Source organism: Hypanus sabinus, chromosome 4, assembly GCF_030144855.1.
Source record: "Hypanus sabinus isolate sHypSab1 chromosome 4, sHypSab1.hap1, whole genome shotgun sequence".
Classification (NCBI taxonomy): Eukaryota; Metazoa; Chordata; class Chondrichthyes; order Myliobatiformes; family Dasyatidae; genus Hypanus; species Hypanus sabinus.
The window spans coordinates 39352642-39372693 of NC_082709.1; the positions used below are offsets into that span (position 1 = coordinate 39352642).

Sequence of the window (20052 nt, forward strand, 5' to 3'; positions counted from 1 at the left end):
ACAAAAATGTTGCTTGAATTAATAATTTATTGAGCAAAATTGTAAGATTGTACCTTTTTATTTGTAAAACCAAGGATGAGCAAGCAAAATCTCTGGTTGACCTCCTTCACTCAGTTTTGGTCACAACTTCCCCTCCCTATCAATGACATTTTAATTTCATGAAAACAACAGATAATCAAGCAGGAAATGCTGAAAGGAAATAGCACTTTTGGTATCATGATTGACAGGAAAATATTTGCATAGAAAATATTCCGAGCACAGAATCAAAACCCCAAAGAAAGTAGGCTTTCTGGTTGATTGAAGAAACTAACGCGTGTGCTATGAAAAATGTTTGTCTTTAAATAATCTGATTTTGTTTCTTCAGAATACTTCTTTTGGTCTCAGATGGCACTGTCTGTATGAAATTTATAACTGGTATTTAATGTTTGAAGAGGACAATACAAGTTTTAATCCCATGGTTGTTCAGTTACATAAATGATCAATAAGATGGTTTAAGGCAGCGTTGCCCAACCTTTTTTAGCCCAATGCCCCCTAAAGCACTTTCACACTTGTCAGCAGCCCCCTAGAACATCTTCGTACTTGCCAATGCCCCTCTTAGGCAAAATATACTTTCCAGCACCCCCACAGTGTGAAAACATGTCTATCATATGCTAACATGAGAAAAGCAATTCCACATTAAATTTTTATTTGTCTTTAAACCTACAGTTGAAATCAGAAGTTTACATACACCTTAGCCAAATACATTTAAACTCAGTTTTTCACAATTCCTGGCATTTAATCCTAGAAAGCATTCCCTGTCTTAGGTCAGTTAGGATCACTATTTTAAGAATGTGAAATGTCAGAATAATAGTAGAGAGAATGATTTATTTCAGTTTTTATTTTTTCATCACTTTCTCAGTGGGTCAGAAGTTTATATACACTTTGTTAGTATTTGGTAGCATTGCCTTTAAATTGCTTAACTTGGGTCAAACGTTTTCGGTAGTCTTCCACAAGCTTCTCACAGTAAATTGCTGGAATTTTATACCATTCCTCCAGACGGAACTGGTGTAACTGAGTCAGGTTTGTAGGTCTCCTTGCTCGCACATGCTTTTTCAGTTCTGCCCACAAATTTTCTATCGGACTGAGGTCAGAAAATGATGTCTTGTCTGGTTCACTCTTGGGAGCAATTTCCAAACGCCTGAAGGTACCACATTCATCTGTACAAAAGTTAGTACACAAGTATAAACACCAAGGGACCACACAGCTGTCATACCGCTCAGGAAGGAGAAGCATTCTGTCTCCTAGAGATGAACATATTTTGGCGTGAAAAGTGCAAATCAATCCCAGAACAACAGCAAAGGACCTTGTGAAGATGCTAGAGGTAACAGGTAGACGAGTATCTATATCCACAATAAAACGAGTTCTATATCGACATAACCTGAAAGGCTGCTCAGCAAGGAAGAAGCCACTGCTCCAAAACCGCCATTAAAAAAAGCCAGACTACAGTTTGCAAGTGCACATGGGGACAAAGATCTTACTTTTTGGAGAAATGTTCTTTGGTCTGATGAAACAAAAATTGAACTGTTTGGTCATAATGACTATCATTACGTTTGGAGGAAAAAGGTGAGGCTTGCAAACCGAAGAAAACCATCCCAACCGTGAAGCATGGGGGTGGCAGCATCATGTTGCGGGGGTGCTTTGCCGCAGGAGGGACTGGTGCACTTCACAAAATAGATGGCATCATGAGGAAGGAAAATGATGTGGATATATTGAAGCAACGTCTCAAGACATTAACCAGGAAGTTAAAGCTCAGTCGCAAATTGGTCCTCCAAGTGGATAATGACCCCAAGCATACCTCAAAGTTGTGAAAAGTTGCTTAAGGCCAACAAAGTCAAGGTATTGGACTGACCATCACACTGCCCTGACCTCAATCCAATAGAAAATTTGTGGGCAGTACTGAAAAAGCGTGTGCGAGCAAGGAGGCCTACAAACCTGATTCAGTTACACCAGTTCTGTCTGGAGGAATGGAACAAATTCCAGCAATTTACTGTGAGAAGCTTGTGGAAGACTACCCAAAACGTTTGACCCAAGTTAAACAATTTAAAGGCAATGCTACCAAATACTAACAAAGTGTATGTAAACTTCTGACCCACTGAGAAAGTGATGAAAAAATAAAAGCTGAAATAAATCATTCTCTCTACTATTATTCTGACATTTCACATTCTTAAAGTAGGGATCCTAACTGACCTAAGACAGGGAATGTTTTCTAGGATTAAATGCCAGGAATTGTGAAAAACTGAGTTTAAATGTATTTGGCTAAGGTGTATGTAAACTTCTGACTTCAACTGTAGCTTACACAGTACCTGTGCGCTGTACAGCAGCTTTAATATGAACGTGATCCTTAAGCTTGATGGTTTTTAGCAAGAGTTGAAATATCTGATTCGAGTTGTCACAGCAAAAGCCGCAAGTCCCCATGTGTAACAACGTCCAAGCGATTTCTGTTTTTTGTGAGTATGTATTTCACTGCACTGAAGCCCCTTTCAAAAAGGTAGGAGGATGAAAATGCAATGAAAAGCAGTTTGGATCTTCTCCAAAGAACAGGAAACTTCGTATGACAGTGTAGTCACATACTGTACCACAAAAGCTGACATTTTTGAAAAGCATTTTTGCTTTCTCGTCATTCTGAATTACGATAATTTCTTCTTGCAATTTTTCTTCCTGTCCTTCCACCTTGCAAAGAAATGGGTTAACTTACCAGTATGGGATTTCCAGATCATTCGAATCCTTGAATCCATTTTGAAAATCCTTCTTCATTGACTGCAGGTGTAAGCAGTACTCTTGCAAGTCAACATCTGCAAAAGAGAGTGCCATACATTCCACGCCGGAAAACTGTGAGAACATTCCTCTTCCAATGTTCTGCTTATGTATTTCCAACTTTCCAAATAAAGTGGACACAGCACTTTTTGCCTGGATTAAATTGAAGTTCTCACCCTGCAGTTTCATATTCAGAATGTTAATTTTGTCATACAGGTTGGCTAGGTATGCCACATCTCCACGTAGACCTTCAATTTTGTTTCCTGAGCCTGTCAACTTTGGCGAGCTTGGGAAAAATTCAACCAGAATGTCAAAAAGATCAAAGAAACGTTTTAAGCAGCGGCCTTTTGACAGCCAACGCACTTCAGTGTGAAGAAGCAAGCATTCAAACTCTTCATCGTTAACTTGGCATAACTGGCAAAATATTCTGCTATTTAATGAATGAGCTTTAATTTTGTTGATAGCAGATATTACAAGAGTCATGATTGAAAAAGTTGTTGGCTGAGCTTTTTGGCTGCAAGGTGTTGATGATGAATTATACAATGGATTGCAAACAGACTTGGAATTTCTTTTTTCATAAATGCCACTGAACCAGCATGGCGACTTGTCATATATGGTGCTCCATCTGTTGCACAAGAAATCATGTTCCTGATTGGAATACTTTTATCCTCAATATACATTTTGAGCTCATCATAGATTGATTCTCCAATGATATTTGTTTTTAACTTCTTACAAAAGAGAATCTCTTCATAGACTTTTCCATTTTTGATAAATCATACATACCTCATTGTCTTGCACAGTTGACTCATCCAGTTGTTTCCCAAATTCTGTTTTTTGTAGCTCTATGCGTAGTTGGTACTCAAAGTCTTCACTCATTTTGTCAATACGATGAGTTATAGTTATTACTCAGAGGAATTGATTTTAAAATACTGTTAATCACTTTGAGTACAGTGGTGAGCATTTCTGATACAGCAGGCATTATTAATCTTTCAGCTGAGATTTTCCACACTTTGCAAACATTTTGGAAATGTTATAAGAAGCAATGAGAACACTGTCAAAAAAAATAAAAACACAAAATGCTCGTAGAACTCAGCAGGCCAGACAGCATCTATGGGAGGAGGTAGTGACGACGTTTCAAGCCAAAACCCTTCATCAGGAGTATAAAGTCAGTGCCCGAACAGGGTCAAGGTCATTTTTAGCTTTCCTGGCATGTGACTCGAGCGTGCAATACTTTTCAAATGCTTCTTCATCTTCTGGAACTGAATAATACCAGGGTGTCTTTTACGGAAGTGTTCCTGCAATCTTGATGGTTTCATTGCTTAATTAGACAGTACAGTATTTCAATTAAAACAAATGAGGTGTCGCTGTTTTGACGGAAAGGGAATAAAACTATACTCCAGTATGTAACATTGCACTGACGCACCTTCTGTAGTTTCTTAGGATTAGAATTGAAAGCTTCACCGCTTTCAGATTCATTGAGATGGCGCCATACATATCAACAAGTCCAAATTAAAATTAAAAATTAACACTAACTAGGAATGCCTATCGGATGTTGACAATGGCAGTGAGTTGTCACAGATGGAGTGATGGTAGGGGCACAGTTGAGCAACTTGTTTTCTGATCTGTAGAGAAAGTTGAGAGGGTGTAGTTGACTTACCAACTGTTAAATTGCATGATCTCGTTCCGTGCCGTGAGTCAAGGGGAACTGTTGGACACCCTATTTCTAACTTATGCATCCCAAATAATGCCTGTTTGGTTGGGAAGGTTGGATGAGATTGCCAAGTTTCAGACATGTTGTGATGACGAGTACTCATCACCTGAAAAACTACGGTTCTTCCTATGTTCCAGTGCCACAGTCTTTTATTTGGAAGTGCCTGCTCTACTAACAGTCAGTCAAGTCTCATGCCTCAAGTTAGGGTGTCGCTTACCGCCCTCTCCCCCCAAGATTCTTGAACGTCCCCCAATGACTTCTATTTCCCCTAATGCCCCCTTGGGACCTGTAACTGTTTGCTTGAGGGGTGGAACTGTCCCCACTGGGAATCACTGGTTTTGGGGTAAAATATCCAATCCTGACAGTGATGAATTAAACATATACCAATTCACAGAAAATATTCAGATATATCAAAAATTTGGGTGTAATATGCATGTACAGATTCTAAGTAATCTGCAAATGATTGAGATTTTTTTTTAAACTGCCACTGATGATAGAACAAAGTGGAATAATGTCCATTTTACTCTGACATCCGACACAGTCTGTTATATCTCACTTGAAAGAACACGCATAGCTTATGTGTTTTACCAAAAACATTTGTCACATTTTAATACAATAGATAATTATCCTCCTATATACTAAACAGACAGGAAGTGAACTTTTTAAAAGCTATTTATTAATGCTTTTTGGGAAGGTGATTTTAGATGCATATCATATTTATACTGAGTTAAATACTGCATGTAATTTGTTACAATAAGTGTATGGGACACTGGAAAAATGTTGAATTTCCCCTTGGGGATGAATAAAGTATCTATCTATCTATCTATTTGTTGGGATGACCAAAGATAATGGATATAACCTTACAACAAGAGGTCAGTTGCTCCAAAGCAAAATCTCTGGTTGACCGCCTTTCGTCCCAAAGGACCTTTGGTCCCAACTTTCCCCTCCCCATCAATGACATTTTATTTTCATGTAATCAACAGATAATCAAGCCAGAAATGCTGATAGAAAGTACCACTTTACACAAAGGGATTTGGGAATCTGGTACTCTTTCCTCAATGAGATCTCAAAGTTAAATTACTGGATAAAAAGGAGACATAAGAAAATCAGATATTCTGGAAATCTAGACCAACACAAAATAAAAGCATTAAAAATAGATAGAAACATATGACTGAAATTAACAGATTTACTAGGGTACTGAAGACATATAGATCAAATTTCAACTAGTTTCACATCAAACAAAAGGTTCAAGAGCCTGATTGGCAACTTCTGTTCCATTTTGCTCAACAGATGTGCACACAAAAATAGATCAAAATACTCAGATACTTATTGATTTCATCTGAGCATAGAACATATTCAACATTAGGCTTACCGCCCACATCCTTCCTACCTCGTGGCTATCCCTGAAAATGACTCAGAAGTCAACTTAGTTAAAGTAGCAGATTCAAATTTCTAATTTGGCTCTCCACTCATCAGTTATCTCTGCAGCTACCAATCTGTTCAACACCCATTTCCATGCAAGTGTGATGCCTTAACTGTCACCCCAGCGAAACTATTACCTTTCCCGTTCTAGCATTTCCTCCTGCACAATGAAAGGACAAACATTTCCAATCTGTCCAGTTAATCGTTGTAACTACAAGTAACTGAAAAATGATTTTGTACTTTATTGTTATTATCAATAATAAAACACAAGAAAGGGTCTGTTGGTATGTGAAAGAAGGCAAGAAAGGGAAAATGAGGAAGTGAGAGACAGAGAAAGAGAAAATATTTTAAACAGTTAGCTCTAGATTTTCATTCACCTCAAGAAGAATCATCCTTTTCAGAACCATTTTATCAAGATCTCTCAGCAGCTTTTATGTTTCAATTAAGTCCCTTCTCATTCAAAACTATAGTGGGCATGAACTTGACCTGTATCAACCTTTCCTCAGGTGACAACTTGCCATTTCTGGTATCAGCCTAATATATCTCTGTGAGCTATTCAAAGTTCAGAGCAAATTATTATCAAAATACATATATCTCACCATTTGCTACCCAGGGATTCATTTGCTTGCAGGCATTCAAAGTAGAACAAAGAAAGACAAAAAAAATCAGTGAAAAACTACAACGACTGACAAACAAACAATGTGCAAAGAAGACTACTTGTGTAAATTCAAACAAAAATAATTATAAATAATAAATACTGAGAACAAGAGTTGTAGAGTCTTTGAAAGGGAGTCTGATGCAATAAAACACAGTAATCTGTCATACTCACAACCTTAGCAGTGTTGGACAGGCAGATTTTTGGACTACTGATTGTTATTCCTATTAATGCTGATACCGTTTTAATTCTTTTAAAGATATTATATTGCATTATAATACATTTTCCAGGGAACTCATTACTGAACAGAAATACAGGAACTCTGACTTGAAAGGGAGAGGGAGAATCTCGGGCCATGATGAATTGAAAGAAAGCACAGAGATCTGCAGTAATCTCCTAGTGACCCTGAGAAACCACAGCCACCTTCCTTTATGCAAGCTGCAACTCCAACCAGGAACGGTTCATTTTTTAAATTTCTCTTTGAAGCCTATTGACTTGAGTTTTACCAGCGCAGTCATTATTATCTCAAATCTAGAAATCAGCTCTTTGGTCCACTTTTGGACCAAGGTTTAGATAAACTCCGGACCTGAATCCTGGTCTTGGCAAAGCTAAACCAGGCAGGTTAGTGTTGATAGCTCTGTCAGCAACAACCATTCTTGTTGCTGAGGATTGACAGGACATAATTAGCTGATTTGAATCTTTCATGTTTGTGGACATGAGATCGCAGCAATTTCTACTGCACTCCTTCATTCCTATTGCTGGAACACTGTTCGGTTCCATTGCCTTTGGCTCATCTGTTTCTATGATATGACATGCTATGCAGCTGAGTTGGCTGAAGAAAGCTTGTTAAGGATGAGAATGTTCTGGAAATCCCCTTCATTTAACTGATTAATTGTTGAAGACCTAGGTGTGGCAGGTTGCAGCACTTTATTTCAATCTGCTGATAGCGGAGTCAATTAACTCTTCATTGCAAGCTGTTTTAGCAGTTTGTCACACATGTGCAGTACCCCGCTTCATTTTGGTGTAACTGATGCTTTCCCTGGCAACCACTTCTGCATTTCTCATTGACACAATTTATCAAGAACTTCTCAAGGACCCATGGAGGAATGCATCTTACAAAATTTAACTCCAAACATCCTCGACAGCAGAATATCTTTTGAAGTCTGATGCCGCTTCAGATCCATCGCTATCTTAAAACTGGGATTCTCATCTTCAACTGGATGAAAAAATCACCTAAGGTGGCCTCACAACTGAATAGGCAGGCAAGAGATGGAGAATAAAAGCCCCGGCCCTGTGCTTGCACTCATTACCAACAGTAAAACAAATTACAGTATAAGAATAGCGGGATACAAGAGGTACTGCAGATGCTAGAAATCTAGAGCAATACTCACAGTGCATTAGGGGAGCTCAGCAGGTCGGGCAGCATCTACGGAAAGAAATAAACAGTCGACATTTTGAGCCGAGAAGGTCTCGGCCCAAAACATCAACTATATATTTCCGACCATCGATGCTGCCTCAACTGCTGAGCTCCTGAAGCACATGGTAAGAACAGCAAGGGTAGGCCATTTTTTAAGATCAGGACTGAACATCCACCTCATTGCCACTTCTTTGCTTTAATCTGATATCTTGAGATTCCCCAACCATCTATAATATGTCTTGGGTGGTCCACCCGGTATCATCCTTATTTCGCTTCAAATAGCAAGTGGCCACTTCTGAGGCCGTCATTAGCATCTATCCCAGTGTGGAATTTTCCCAGACAATCTAGCAATCGTATTGCCGTCACTATGGAGTTTTTAGTTTCATTCACAATTACTTAGCTGCTAAGGCAAGATTTAAACTCATTTTTCTGTAGTATTAGTCCAGGACTTCTGATTACTAGTCTGGTAATTCCAACACAATATTACCATGCCAAAAGATATGGTGTATAAATTTTGCCATTATCTTACTGAATGCACATTGACCCCGTCCAGCTTCTATTTCATCTACCAATAACATGAGAAAAAGAATAATTATAGAAAGAAATACACCGAGTATAAGCAAATGATGCAATTTGAATACCATTATCATCCACATACAGAATTCAAATACAGTGGTTTCCAGTTAATTGGGGCAGCTGCTTATTTGGGACAACTCTTAAAAAACAAGAAACTAAATGGGAAAATAGCTGGGATTCCCTTCACTTAATTGGGACAAGAGACTGTTGCCGAAAACTTTCTAACTAGTGTCGGTCACGTACACTTGTGTGACCATTGGACACTACACCATGCTTAGGGCAAACAGCATCAGTTCCATGTGTTTCTGTTCAAAAGGCTGCTATTTTTGTAACTAATTTTGGTAAGCAATTCAGAATGGTTTTGCTCACTGAAATTTCAAGCATTCGGGCTTGGAAATGCGTGAAACAGCTAGGAATGAGAATGAAATGATTTCACTACTTCAACAAGGTAGGAGCTACAAAGAATTTGAAGGTATCGACAATTATCTTGAATGTCGATACCAAACACTGAACTCTCACCTGTGGTTCCAAATAGCTGTTTGCATGTGACAATGGCCACACCCTGGTACACCACTTCAACAGGTGGACTAAACTAGGTAGCTGGCAGATAGGGACATGTGTGTCCTAGCATGCAAAGTCAGCTCTGGCAGACTGGGTGGATGAGATCTGCAGTGAGATCCAATAGCCAGGAAGGCAGTTCTGCAACGCCCTGTAGAGAGTGAAAGGCATGACGAGGCACAGAAACCATGGTCCTCCATTGCAACCAAGGAGGACCCCAGTTGTGATATCTACTCATATCACCAGATGCAGACTTCTGAGGTCAAGATAGTGTAACCGCCCAGTGCAGCTCTTTCCCACTTTAAAAACTATTCTCGCATGGGGTTCCTGTCATTGTTGAATACAACAGATAACCACCAGCAAGTAATATTAGATGTGTTCTAGTCTGTTCTGTGTTTCGTTTAAATACTTAATTTGCTACTCAGTTAAATGATAGTTTGTCCTTTTTTAAAAAATACCTTTTTAACTATTTCTATGAAACTCTGGCTAATTGGGGCAGCCACTTAATTGGGCCAAATTGTACTGGTTCCAGTGTGTCCCAATTAACTCAAATCCACTGTTCTTAAAAATAAAAAATATTTCTTACTTGGATCCACCTTCTACAAACCAGGACGATAAGGACTAATACTGCAAAGATTCCTAAAGTAACTCCACCACAGTAATAAAACAGTTCACTCCTGCAAGAGGTGGGAGATGACATCATCATTGTCAGAAACAGTAGCCATGTGCTATAAATTGTAAAACTATTTATATCATAACAAATTTCCTAATACAAAAGGAAAACTTCACTCCAATTTTGTGATACATAAAGTAATTAAATATTTTCAGTCATGGTAAGACATATAAAATAGTTTACAGAGAGCAATAGGCAATATTAAAAAATCTTAATGGTTTTAAAATGCATGTTAAATTGGCTCTGAGCTTCTTATTTGCTTATTTTTCTGGGATTTGCAAAATGCATACAGTAATTATGTTAGAAATATCATTTTTTAGCTTCCATCTTAATTTTTGTAACATGGAATTTGAATTAGAATAAATTAAAGTGATTAATTCAATATACTGTGCAGGTTCTTATGCTGCATAAAGATTATTCCTCAGTATGAAACAATGTGGATACAATTACAATTACAATACAGTACCTGCTAATAGGTCTTGCAAAAACGAACAGGATAATTCCAGTCACAAACAGAATAAACAGCTTTGGTGCAAATGCTGTAACAAACGTTTTAAATAACAATGAAATCACATTATTATACATAGTAGTTACCTCCCTTTAAAGGTAAGTGCAGCTAACAATGACCCTCAACCTTTGTGGAGTTAACCCAATGCTATTTTTCCCATTTCTCCCCTGTTAGAGTTGCAATGCTCTTTTTATCTCATAAGGAACTCTGGGACAGAGGTTGGGTGGATGCGGTGATGGAGGGATGATAAAACTCATACTGGACCTGGATAGGAACTGAGTAAAATCTAATGGATGTATAGAGATACAAATGCAACAATGATAGCACGATTCCATTCTTCAGACTTTTGTCAAATTATATCAACTTATAAGTGAACATAAAACTGATTTTTTTCTTGAAAAACATAATTTGAACCACATAAGACTATAAGACCCAGGAGCAGAATTAGGCCATTTGGCCCATCAAATCTGCTTCGCCATTTCATCATGGCTGATTTATTATTGCTCAAAACCCCATTTGCTTGCCTTCTCCACATAACCTTTGATGCCCTGATTAATCAAGAACCTATCAACCTCCATCTTAAATACACCCTATCTACATCCACTGCACCCTGACTTTTCAATATTCGATAGGTTTCAATGTGAGATTCAACTGCTTCCTGCCGCCCTCCCCCCCATTCTTCTAAGTTCCAGTGAGTCAATGCTCAGAGCCCTCAAACACTCAGATGTTAACCCTTTCATTTCTGGGATCATTCTGGAGAACATCCTCTGGATCCTCTCCAATGCCAGCACACCCTTTCTAAAGTGCTCACAATATTCCAAGTGAGGTCTGACTAATGCCGTATAAAGCCTTAGCATTACATCCTTGCTTTTGTATTCTAGTCTTCTTGAAATGCATTTACCTTCCTTACCAATGACTCAACCTGCAAATTAACCTTTAGGTAATTCTGTGCAAGAACTCCCAAGTTCATTTGCACCTCTGCCACAGATGGCTGTACATGCCAAGCCATTGGGTGTACTTAACAAATAAACAACATCCATTTTCTCTCCTTTGTCTATTCTGCCTATATAATAAGATGGAGAGGGAAGTAGCGGAGGTGGAGGGGGAGGGGGAGGGGGACAGAGGGGGTTGGGAGGGAGGAGGGTAGGGGAGGAGGAGAGGAAAAGAGGGGGGAGGGGAGGGAGGAGGGGGTTGGGGGGAAGAGGGGATGAGTTAATGCATCAGGTTATTTCTGGAATGTGGGCGGCCTGTACTTCGATGTTTTAAGCCACAACTAGGGCATCAGTAAGCTTTCTTATTTAAAAAATACTTCGCTTATGGCAACATCCTAAGTCCTGCTAAAGGGTCTCAGCCCGAAAGGTCGACTGTACAGTTTTCCATAGATAATGCCTAGCCTGCTGACTGCTCCAGCATTTCGTGTGTGTAATCAATATACTAAAATTCTCAGTATAAATTCTGCAATTTGAATAAAGCATTCCTTACGTCAGATAATAATTCTAACTGAATGAGCTTTAGCAAGGTTACTGAATTGTTACAAATTTTAACTTATAGTCTTATGGGAACACTTAAATCCAACACAGACACTTATACATAATCTTTATGATATTTTTATACTCCATATAGTTTTACAGCATACAAAATAATGATTCTGCACTGTATAAGCATTGAACAGTAAAATACAGCTTCCATTGTAGCTTTCCATTATATTCACAAAGGAAAATGTGACCATCTTCTCTGGTATTGCAGTAAATGCATAGCAACAAACTGATAATTCTGAAAACACTGCAAGTCACAGAAAGCAGTATTTTGAAGAACAAGCTACTGAGAACTAGGTTGCATTGTTAAGGATCAGAAAGAAAACTCAATCGCATTAAAGCTGCTCTAATTAATATCTCTAAAGTAAACAACATTAGCATTATACATTACAACTACATTCATAGCAGTAAGAATTCGTCATGACATTAAAAACAGACATCCAGTTCTATTATGTGGTATGCATGCAAATAATGTCCCAAAGATACTAGATTTTTAAACAAAAACTGATTATCTGATATCCTATTGTTCAGAAATTCATATGGTCTGACACCTCACTCTGTAAGTGCTGTTTCCCAGTCTGCTTTTAAACTCACCACAGTCTCATTTCCGGCACTCCTTTTCAATTCATCAGGGCATCTTAAACTCAGTGGGCATCATCCTAAGGCTTCATTCCAACTCACTGGGGTCCATTCCAATACTGCCTCAAAAATCATGTTTATTTCTAGCAATCCCTTTAAATCCCTGGAAAATTTAACATACTACTGTGTCACACTAACACACTACCATAAAAAAAAGTGAATTAAAATGTGTTGGTGAATTATTAGGAATAATATCCAGTCTTTGGAAAAGCTGGCAGTTGCAATAATCATGAAAATCTCGAGGGACCCAACTGTCAGAGCTTTATTTTGTTTAGCTCTTGACTTCGTTTGCAAACTGTGACAGCAACACAAAAAAATCAACAAAGTGAGTGGGTAATTTTGTGCCTTTGATGGGGGAAGAAAATACTTTATTGTTATTCACTTTTGCAACACTTAATTATTTTAGTCTGCATGATGAGAAGACATATTCTCAGTTGTAGTAAAGACAAAGATGAAATGTTAACAGTAAAAATTCTCAGTAAATAACTCCTCCCAAATTCATCTCAACAATAAGATAATGGCTAATTGTACAATGTAAATCAAAGATAAAGTTTGGAACCAAAATAGAAATGCTGGAATAACTCGGCCAATCAGGAAGCAGTGGTGAGAAGAGAAGCCAATTAATGTTTCAATTCTAAAACCCTGTATCAGAATTCAGGGAGAAAACAAGTTAGTCTAAATAACCCTTGGAGTATTTGGAATAAAGGTAAATTATCCTCTGCCATTTTGACAACTCCAATTCTCCAGTCCCAACTGGTTTGTCTTGGCCATGGATGTTCAATCCCTTTGTACCTCCATTCCTTATCAGGAAGTCCTGAGGGCCTCCATTCCAGCTTAAATGGAGGACCAGTTAGTTTCCCTCCCACCAATTGACGGAACTTATCCTTGTACCCAACATCTTCCCATGCAGTTGTACAGATTGAAGGTGTAGCAATGGGAACTCACGTGGACCCTACTTATGTCTGCCTTTTTGTCAGATATCCAGAACAAACCTTATAACAAGCTTGTATGGAACCAATAACAACTGCAACGATTTCTCTCATGCATTGATGACTGCATTATTGCTATATCCTAGTGACACAGAGCTGAGATTTTAACACTTTAGCTGCCAACTTTTTCCCTACTCTCACATTTACCCACTTCAGGAGTTAGAGATTAACTCCCAACATTTCTTACAACATCAGATGGCCATTGCATCTTTGACTACACATCCACTCACCCTACCTCCTGCAAGGACACCATCGCCTTTCCCACAATTTCTTTGTCCCTTTGGTATTTTATCCATTGATGAGACCTTCAGCTCTGATGCCTCGGAATGTTATTCTTCTTCCTGAAACATAGCTTCTCTTCTGCAGTAGGGGATGGGGCTCTCTACTACTTTCCCTGCATTCACCATTAATCTGCTCTTACCTGTTTTCCCCCGGACAAATCAAAGAGAATCTCCCAGTACGCACCCTCTGCCCCATCACCCTCTGCATTCAGCTTATCATCCTTTGCAACTTTCACTAGTTCCAACACAATCCCACCATGAGTTACTCCTTTTACTTTCAACCCCTGTCTGCAGTTTGCAGGGCAGGGACCTCATGACTCAAACGTCCATTTTCCATCCCCACCCAACATTTCCTGCCCCACAGCATGTCCCTCACAACCAGAGCTGTAACTTATTCTAATTATTATTGTAATATATAGTAAGTTTTTTTGTTTTTATGCCTTGCACTGTACCGTTGCAAGAAAACAACATATTTCACTATAGGTCAGTAATAATAAACCTGATTCTAATCTATCCATTCACCTTTTCCATTCCTACCATCCAGGGACTTCAATAATCAATTCAAGCAATACAGTGATACAATTGCATTTCTTCTCATCTGCTCTCCTACATTTGATGTTCACAACATGGCCCCCTCTATAACCAAAGAAACCAAACACAGATTGGGTGATCACTTTGCCGTCTACCTTAATTCAGTCCAGATGAATTACCCTGAGCTTCTGCTTTTTGCCATTTTATTTCACGTCTGATCTCTTGCTGAGGGTGCCACCACTGTTACAGTAAGACCCAAACAAAGCTTGAGGAACACCACCTCATTTTTCATCTGGGCACAATGCAGCCAGCAGGACTGGTCAACTTCAGATAACTTGGCCTTTCTGCTTGCACCACAACTAGCTATTGGCACTTGCCGTTCCTCTCTCCTTTTTTGTCCATTTGTACATTCTGTCCTTCTCAGCACATCCAAGTTGGCCAGACTACAGAACATTACCCAGACATCACAAAATACCTAACACATTGAACAGACAAAGGAACTGAACCGCTTATTCAGTGGCTGCATCATCCACAATTACATACACTCTCTTTGGCCCATCAGCTACTGTCCCTGTCTTCTCTATAATATAGACCAACTTGCTTTTCTCACTTTTGAAAGTTCCTTGACCTGAAACAATAACTGGCTCCTTGTTTCACAGATGCTACCCAGCTGCTCAATTTCCTCCAGCATTTCTGTTTGATCCCGGTGTCAACAGATGCTGGAATCCAGAGCAAAACCAAACTGCTTAAGGATTTTAACAGGTCAAGCAGTATCTGTGGAGGCACAAGTCAATGCTTTGAGTCGATTCCCTCCAACAGGACTGAGAGGGTAGAGGGGAGATGGCCCGTGTGATGAAGTAAGAGGGAGGGCTGATGCAGAGGCCAGTCAATTATGGACGGAAACAGATGAGGTGGGGGATGAGGGGCACGTTACCAAGTGAGTGGGAGGGAGATTTTTGTGACTGAGGCTGGCAGGAGATAGGTGGAAATATAAGGAAAAGAAAAACCAAATTGGGGTGAAGATGGAACAGGGTAAGGAAAGAGGAGGAGGAAGTTAGAGACAGAGTCTGGAAGGTGATAAGTGGAACCAGATGTTAGAGAGATTATGAGTTTATAATAGCAGACAGGGAGGGGATAGGAAAGACAAACCAAGAGAAAAGAAACAATGTGGGGGTGAGAAAAAGATTGAGCCAGGCAGAGAAGGGTAATGAATCAAACTGAAAGGAGGGGAAAGGCAGTAGGTTCCTTAGCCCTTTGATCACATGTATCAATATCCCCCTCCCTCACCCGTTACCTCGATTCGTTACCTGGCTCCAAGTGCCCTTCACCCCCTTCTTCAACTGCTTCCTCCTCTCACCACTTCCTGGAAGTTTGAGAAATCAGTGTTCATGCCACCAGGTTGGAGGCTACCCAGATCGAATAGAAGTTGTTGCTCTTCCAACCTGAGGGCATGAACATTGATTTCTTGAATTTCTGGTAATTGCCCCCCCCCCCCCACTTCACCATTCCCATTTCCCTCTCTCACCTTATCCCCTTACTTACCCATCACCTCACTCTGTGCTCCTCTCCCCTCCCTTTCTTCTGTGGTCTTCTACACTCTCCTATTAGATTCCCCCTTCTCCAGCCCTGTACCTCTTTCACAATCAACTTCCCAGCTCTTCACTTCATCCTTTCCCCTTTCTCAGTTTCACCTGCCACCTTCCCTCCCCCACCCTCTTTTCCCAGTCCTGCTGAAAGGTTTCAGTCCAAAACATCAACTATTTACTATTTTCCATAGATGTTGCATGACCTGCTGAGTTCCTCCAGCATTTTTGTGCATATTGCTTTGATTTCCAGCATCTGCAGATTTTCTCTTGTTTATACCTCTTGCTCTCACCTCCTTGTATTAGCAAACTTTCCTCTACATTCTCAGTCCTGGCGCAAGATTTCAACCCAAAAAAAATCCCTTTGCCTCCACAGATGCTGCATGGACCACTAGGTTCTTCTGGCTTCAGCCCCGACAGTTTTATTAGTTTTCAAAAGAAGTTTTAAACATATGGAAGAAGGACTTACAACATTAAAAATAGAATAAGCGAGAGGCTAGTAATTTTTAGAACTTACATTGCTTTGTTACAGTAATGCCATACTGTGAAGGAGAATTCATTGGGTTTATTTTGAAACAAGTCTTTCTATCAAAGCGTTCAACACTTATGTTGAATTCCGAAGCCAGCCTCTCTGTCGATGATGCAGCATAGTAGTAGAAGTGCATAATAAAGTCTACCAGAGTTTCAGATCTTTTAGAAAAGTTTTCCACTGCAGGATATGTAAGGTGCAATAGCTTCGAACAGTTGATTTTTATCTATAAAACAGAAAAAATAGTTGAGGCCAAATGTTTCTGGAGCTTCTTTGTCCCAAAGTGAAACATTGTAATAACACTTATCACAATGCAGAATGAAATTAATCAAATATAACTAATTTTTTCATGTCTAAGAAAAAACAAAAAAACTGAAATGATCAACAATTTCCAGTCTTGAATTATCAAAACAAAATCTTCAAGGTATCTTTAATCATTTCAATGAAAATTTTACTTTTCTTTGTGTTTGAAGCACACAGCATATCCATGAAAGTAGGAAATGGTGAATGAACAATTCAACGTGCAGTTAGATCGCACTATTTACAGCCTTAGAAGGTTCAAAAGCACTTCAAACCCAACAACATTCTTTCAAAATGTAGTTACTATTCTGAATATTTCCCAGAATTGCAACTGCTGCCATGCTCACAATATAATTATATTGTGACACGAAGGAAGGTCTTGTAGTATGTCCAAATCAGCCAAATCTGAACCACAATATTTTACTATTAAATATTCAGCTGCTCTTAACTATGTAGCTCCAGCATATTTATTTTGTCTACCTGAAATTCCATTTGATGCATTGATCAGAAAATGAAATATTTCTTGTTTAGATTCCCATGATTAAACCAGTGTCCGTTGTTTAGATATACATGGGAATTTTGAGGCATTGATTGTGTGGATAGTCAGGGGCTTTTTCCCAAGGCTGAAATGGCTAACTTGAGAGGGTACAGAGTTAAGGTGCTTGGAAGTAGGAACAGAGGAGATATCAGGGGTACGTTTTTTACACAGAGAGTGGTGAGTGTGTGGAATGGGCTGCCAGTGATGATGGTGGAGGCGGATATGGTAGGGTCTTTGAAGAGACTCCTGGATAGGTACATGGAACTTAGAAAAATAGAGGGCTATGGGTAACCCTAGGTAATTTCTTAGGTAAGTACATGCTTGGCCTTTGTGGGCAGAAGGGCCTGTACTGTGCTGTAGGTTTTCTATGTTTCTTTTTTTGTGTAATGTATCTTTTATTGAAGTTCATCATCAAACAAACATGTCCATAAGATGTATTTCAGATATTGTATATATATATATACATACATACATACAATATCTGAAATATACAATATATACACACACATCCCTACAAAATATATATATATATCTCTACAAAACATCTTTAAATGTGAACTACCCTTAGAAAGTAAGACCATATATTTTGGGTATATACCTCGAGATTGGCTAAAAAGAGATAAATATTTACTGAATATACTGCTGATGACTGGTAAAAAGACTCTTACCAGGAAATGGTTATCACAGGAGAGCCCAACTTTAAACGCATGGATGGAAATTACAATGGACATTTACAAAATGGAGAAGGTAATAGTATCTGTTAATCATAAGGTTTTCTATGTTTCAAATGAAAATAAAATTATTCTTAAGTTTATGAGCTCCATTATAATATCAGAAATTCACTTTTCTATCTTCTAAGCCATCTAAAGTCACCACTTAAAAATCTTACATCATAGTCTAATTTTCAAAAACTACGGGAAAGTTTTAAGACATTTATTAATCAGAAATACCTCATTGCCTTAACTATGTTTGGAAGAAGAAATGAATACCATAACCACAGCTGCATTCTGCTTAAGTATCCTAGGAAACACTGGCTTCAGGAAATCTTGATTTATGCAACATGTGATTGAAATGCCAAGCGATAACAAGTGAGGTAATCTAAACAAATGGTATTGGTTCTTTGATACTGGCTTTAATATCTGGAACGTCTTTATCCCAACAACACATGCAAGTATTTGCACTGGAGGGATTGTTGTGGTTCAACTCCATCTTCTTAGGAGTAACTAAAGATAGTTATTAAATGCTGGCTTTGCCATTTATGGCCACAAAACCTCAAGGGAAATAAATTCTGGATTGCCTTCTGTGCCACATTCTAGTGAGGGCAAGAACAGGATGATTTGGCAGATAAATGAGTGGCTAAGGAATTGGTGCCAGAGGCAGTCACTGTTTTCTGGATCATTGGGATCTCTTCTGGGAAAGGTAGGACCTGTACAAATAGGATGGGTTATACCTGAAACCGAGGAGGACCAATATCTTTGTGGGTAGATTTGCTAGAACTATTCGGGTGGATTTAAAATAATTTGGCAGGGGGATGGGAACCAGAGTGATAGGGCAGAGGGTGGGGCAGTTGGGTTACAGGTAGAGACGAAGATAGGTGGAGGAAAAGGTAGTGTTGAGGAAACAGCGAGTCTGTGGAACGACTTAGATTAGGAGAATGGGCAAAGAAGAGGCAGATGGAATAAAGCATAGGGAAGTGTATGTTCATGCACCTTGGTAGAAGGAATAAAGGAGTGGACTAATTTATAAATGGGGATAAAATTCAGAAATCAGAGATGTAAAATTACTTGGGAGTCCATGCACAGGGTTCCCTGAAGGTTAACTTGCAGATTAAGTCAGTGGTAAGGAAGGCAAATGTGATATTAGCATTCACTTTGAGAATACTAGAATATAAAAAAAAGATGCAATGCAGAGGCTTTATAAGACATTGGTCAGAACAAAATTGAGGTATTGTGAGCAGTTTTCGGTCCCTTACCTAAGAAAAGATGTGCTGGCATTGGAGAGGGACCAGAGGAGGTTCACAAGGATGATCCCAGGAATGAAAGGATTAATGTATGAGGAGCGTTTGATGGCTCTGAGCCTGTACTTACTGGATTTTAGAAGAATGAAGGGCGGATCTTCATTGAAACCCATTGATTATTGAAAGGATAAAATTGAGATGGAGAGGATGTTTCCTTGGTGGGGAAGTCTAGGACCAGAGGGCACAACGTCAGAATACAAGGACACCCTTTAGACCAAAGATGATGCATTTCTTTATCCATAGGTTGATGAATCTGTGCAGTTCATTGCCACAGATGGCTGTGGAAGCCAGTTCATTTAAAACAGAGGTTGATAGATTCTTGGTTAGGAAGGGTGTCAAAGGTTAAGGTAGAAGGTAGGAGAATGGGGTTGAGGAGGATAATAAATCAGTCACGATTGAATGGTGGAGTAGACTTAATGGGCCAAATGGTCTAATTCTGCTCCTATGTCTTATGGTTACATTGCAGGACAAAAGGTTAAAGAATTTAATATTAGGCTGAACAAATTAATTTCCCTGTTTCCTTTTTTTTTGAAGGGTAAGATGTTTTACTTCAACTTGACAATGAGACAGAGCTGCTGTCATATTTCTGAAGAAAAGTCATCAGTTTGAAATGTTAATCTCTTTTCTCTCTCCAATGATATGCCTTATTCGCCGCATATTTCCAGTACTTTGAGTTTAAGGGAGATGGAGGTCTGGAACCATAAAAGTGTTATTTCACGTTGCATAGAAGTGCTCGTCTAAACATTGTGACTGGGTCTCTGCAGTAGGAACTGAACAATAAACAGACTGAAAAGGTG

General features: G+C 39.0%; 1 protein-coding gene across 1 annotated transcript in view; it reads right to left on the reverse strand.

Annotated features, from left to right (window-relative positions):
• The window catches only part of LOC132393595 (nuclear envelope integral membrane protein 1-like), a 38809-nt gene that overhangs the window by 15011 nt on the left and 3746 nt on the right, over positions 1–20052 (reverse strand). Inside the window, exons 3-5 of the mRNA XM_059969050.1 lie at positions 16389–16626; positions 10272–10344; positions 9719–9809 (exon numbers count right to left, since the gene is read on the reverse strand). Coding sequence (XP_059825033.1) covers positions 9719–9809; positions 10272–10344; positions 16389–16626 — 402 coding nt within the window. The remainder of the gene's footprint in view (positions 1–9718; positions 9810–10271; positions 10345–16388; positions 16627–20052) is intronic.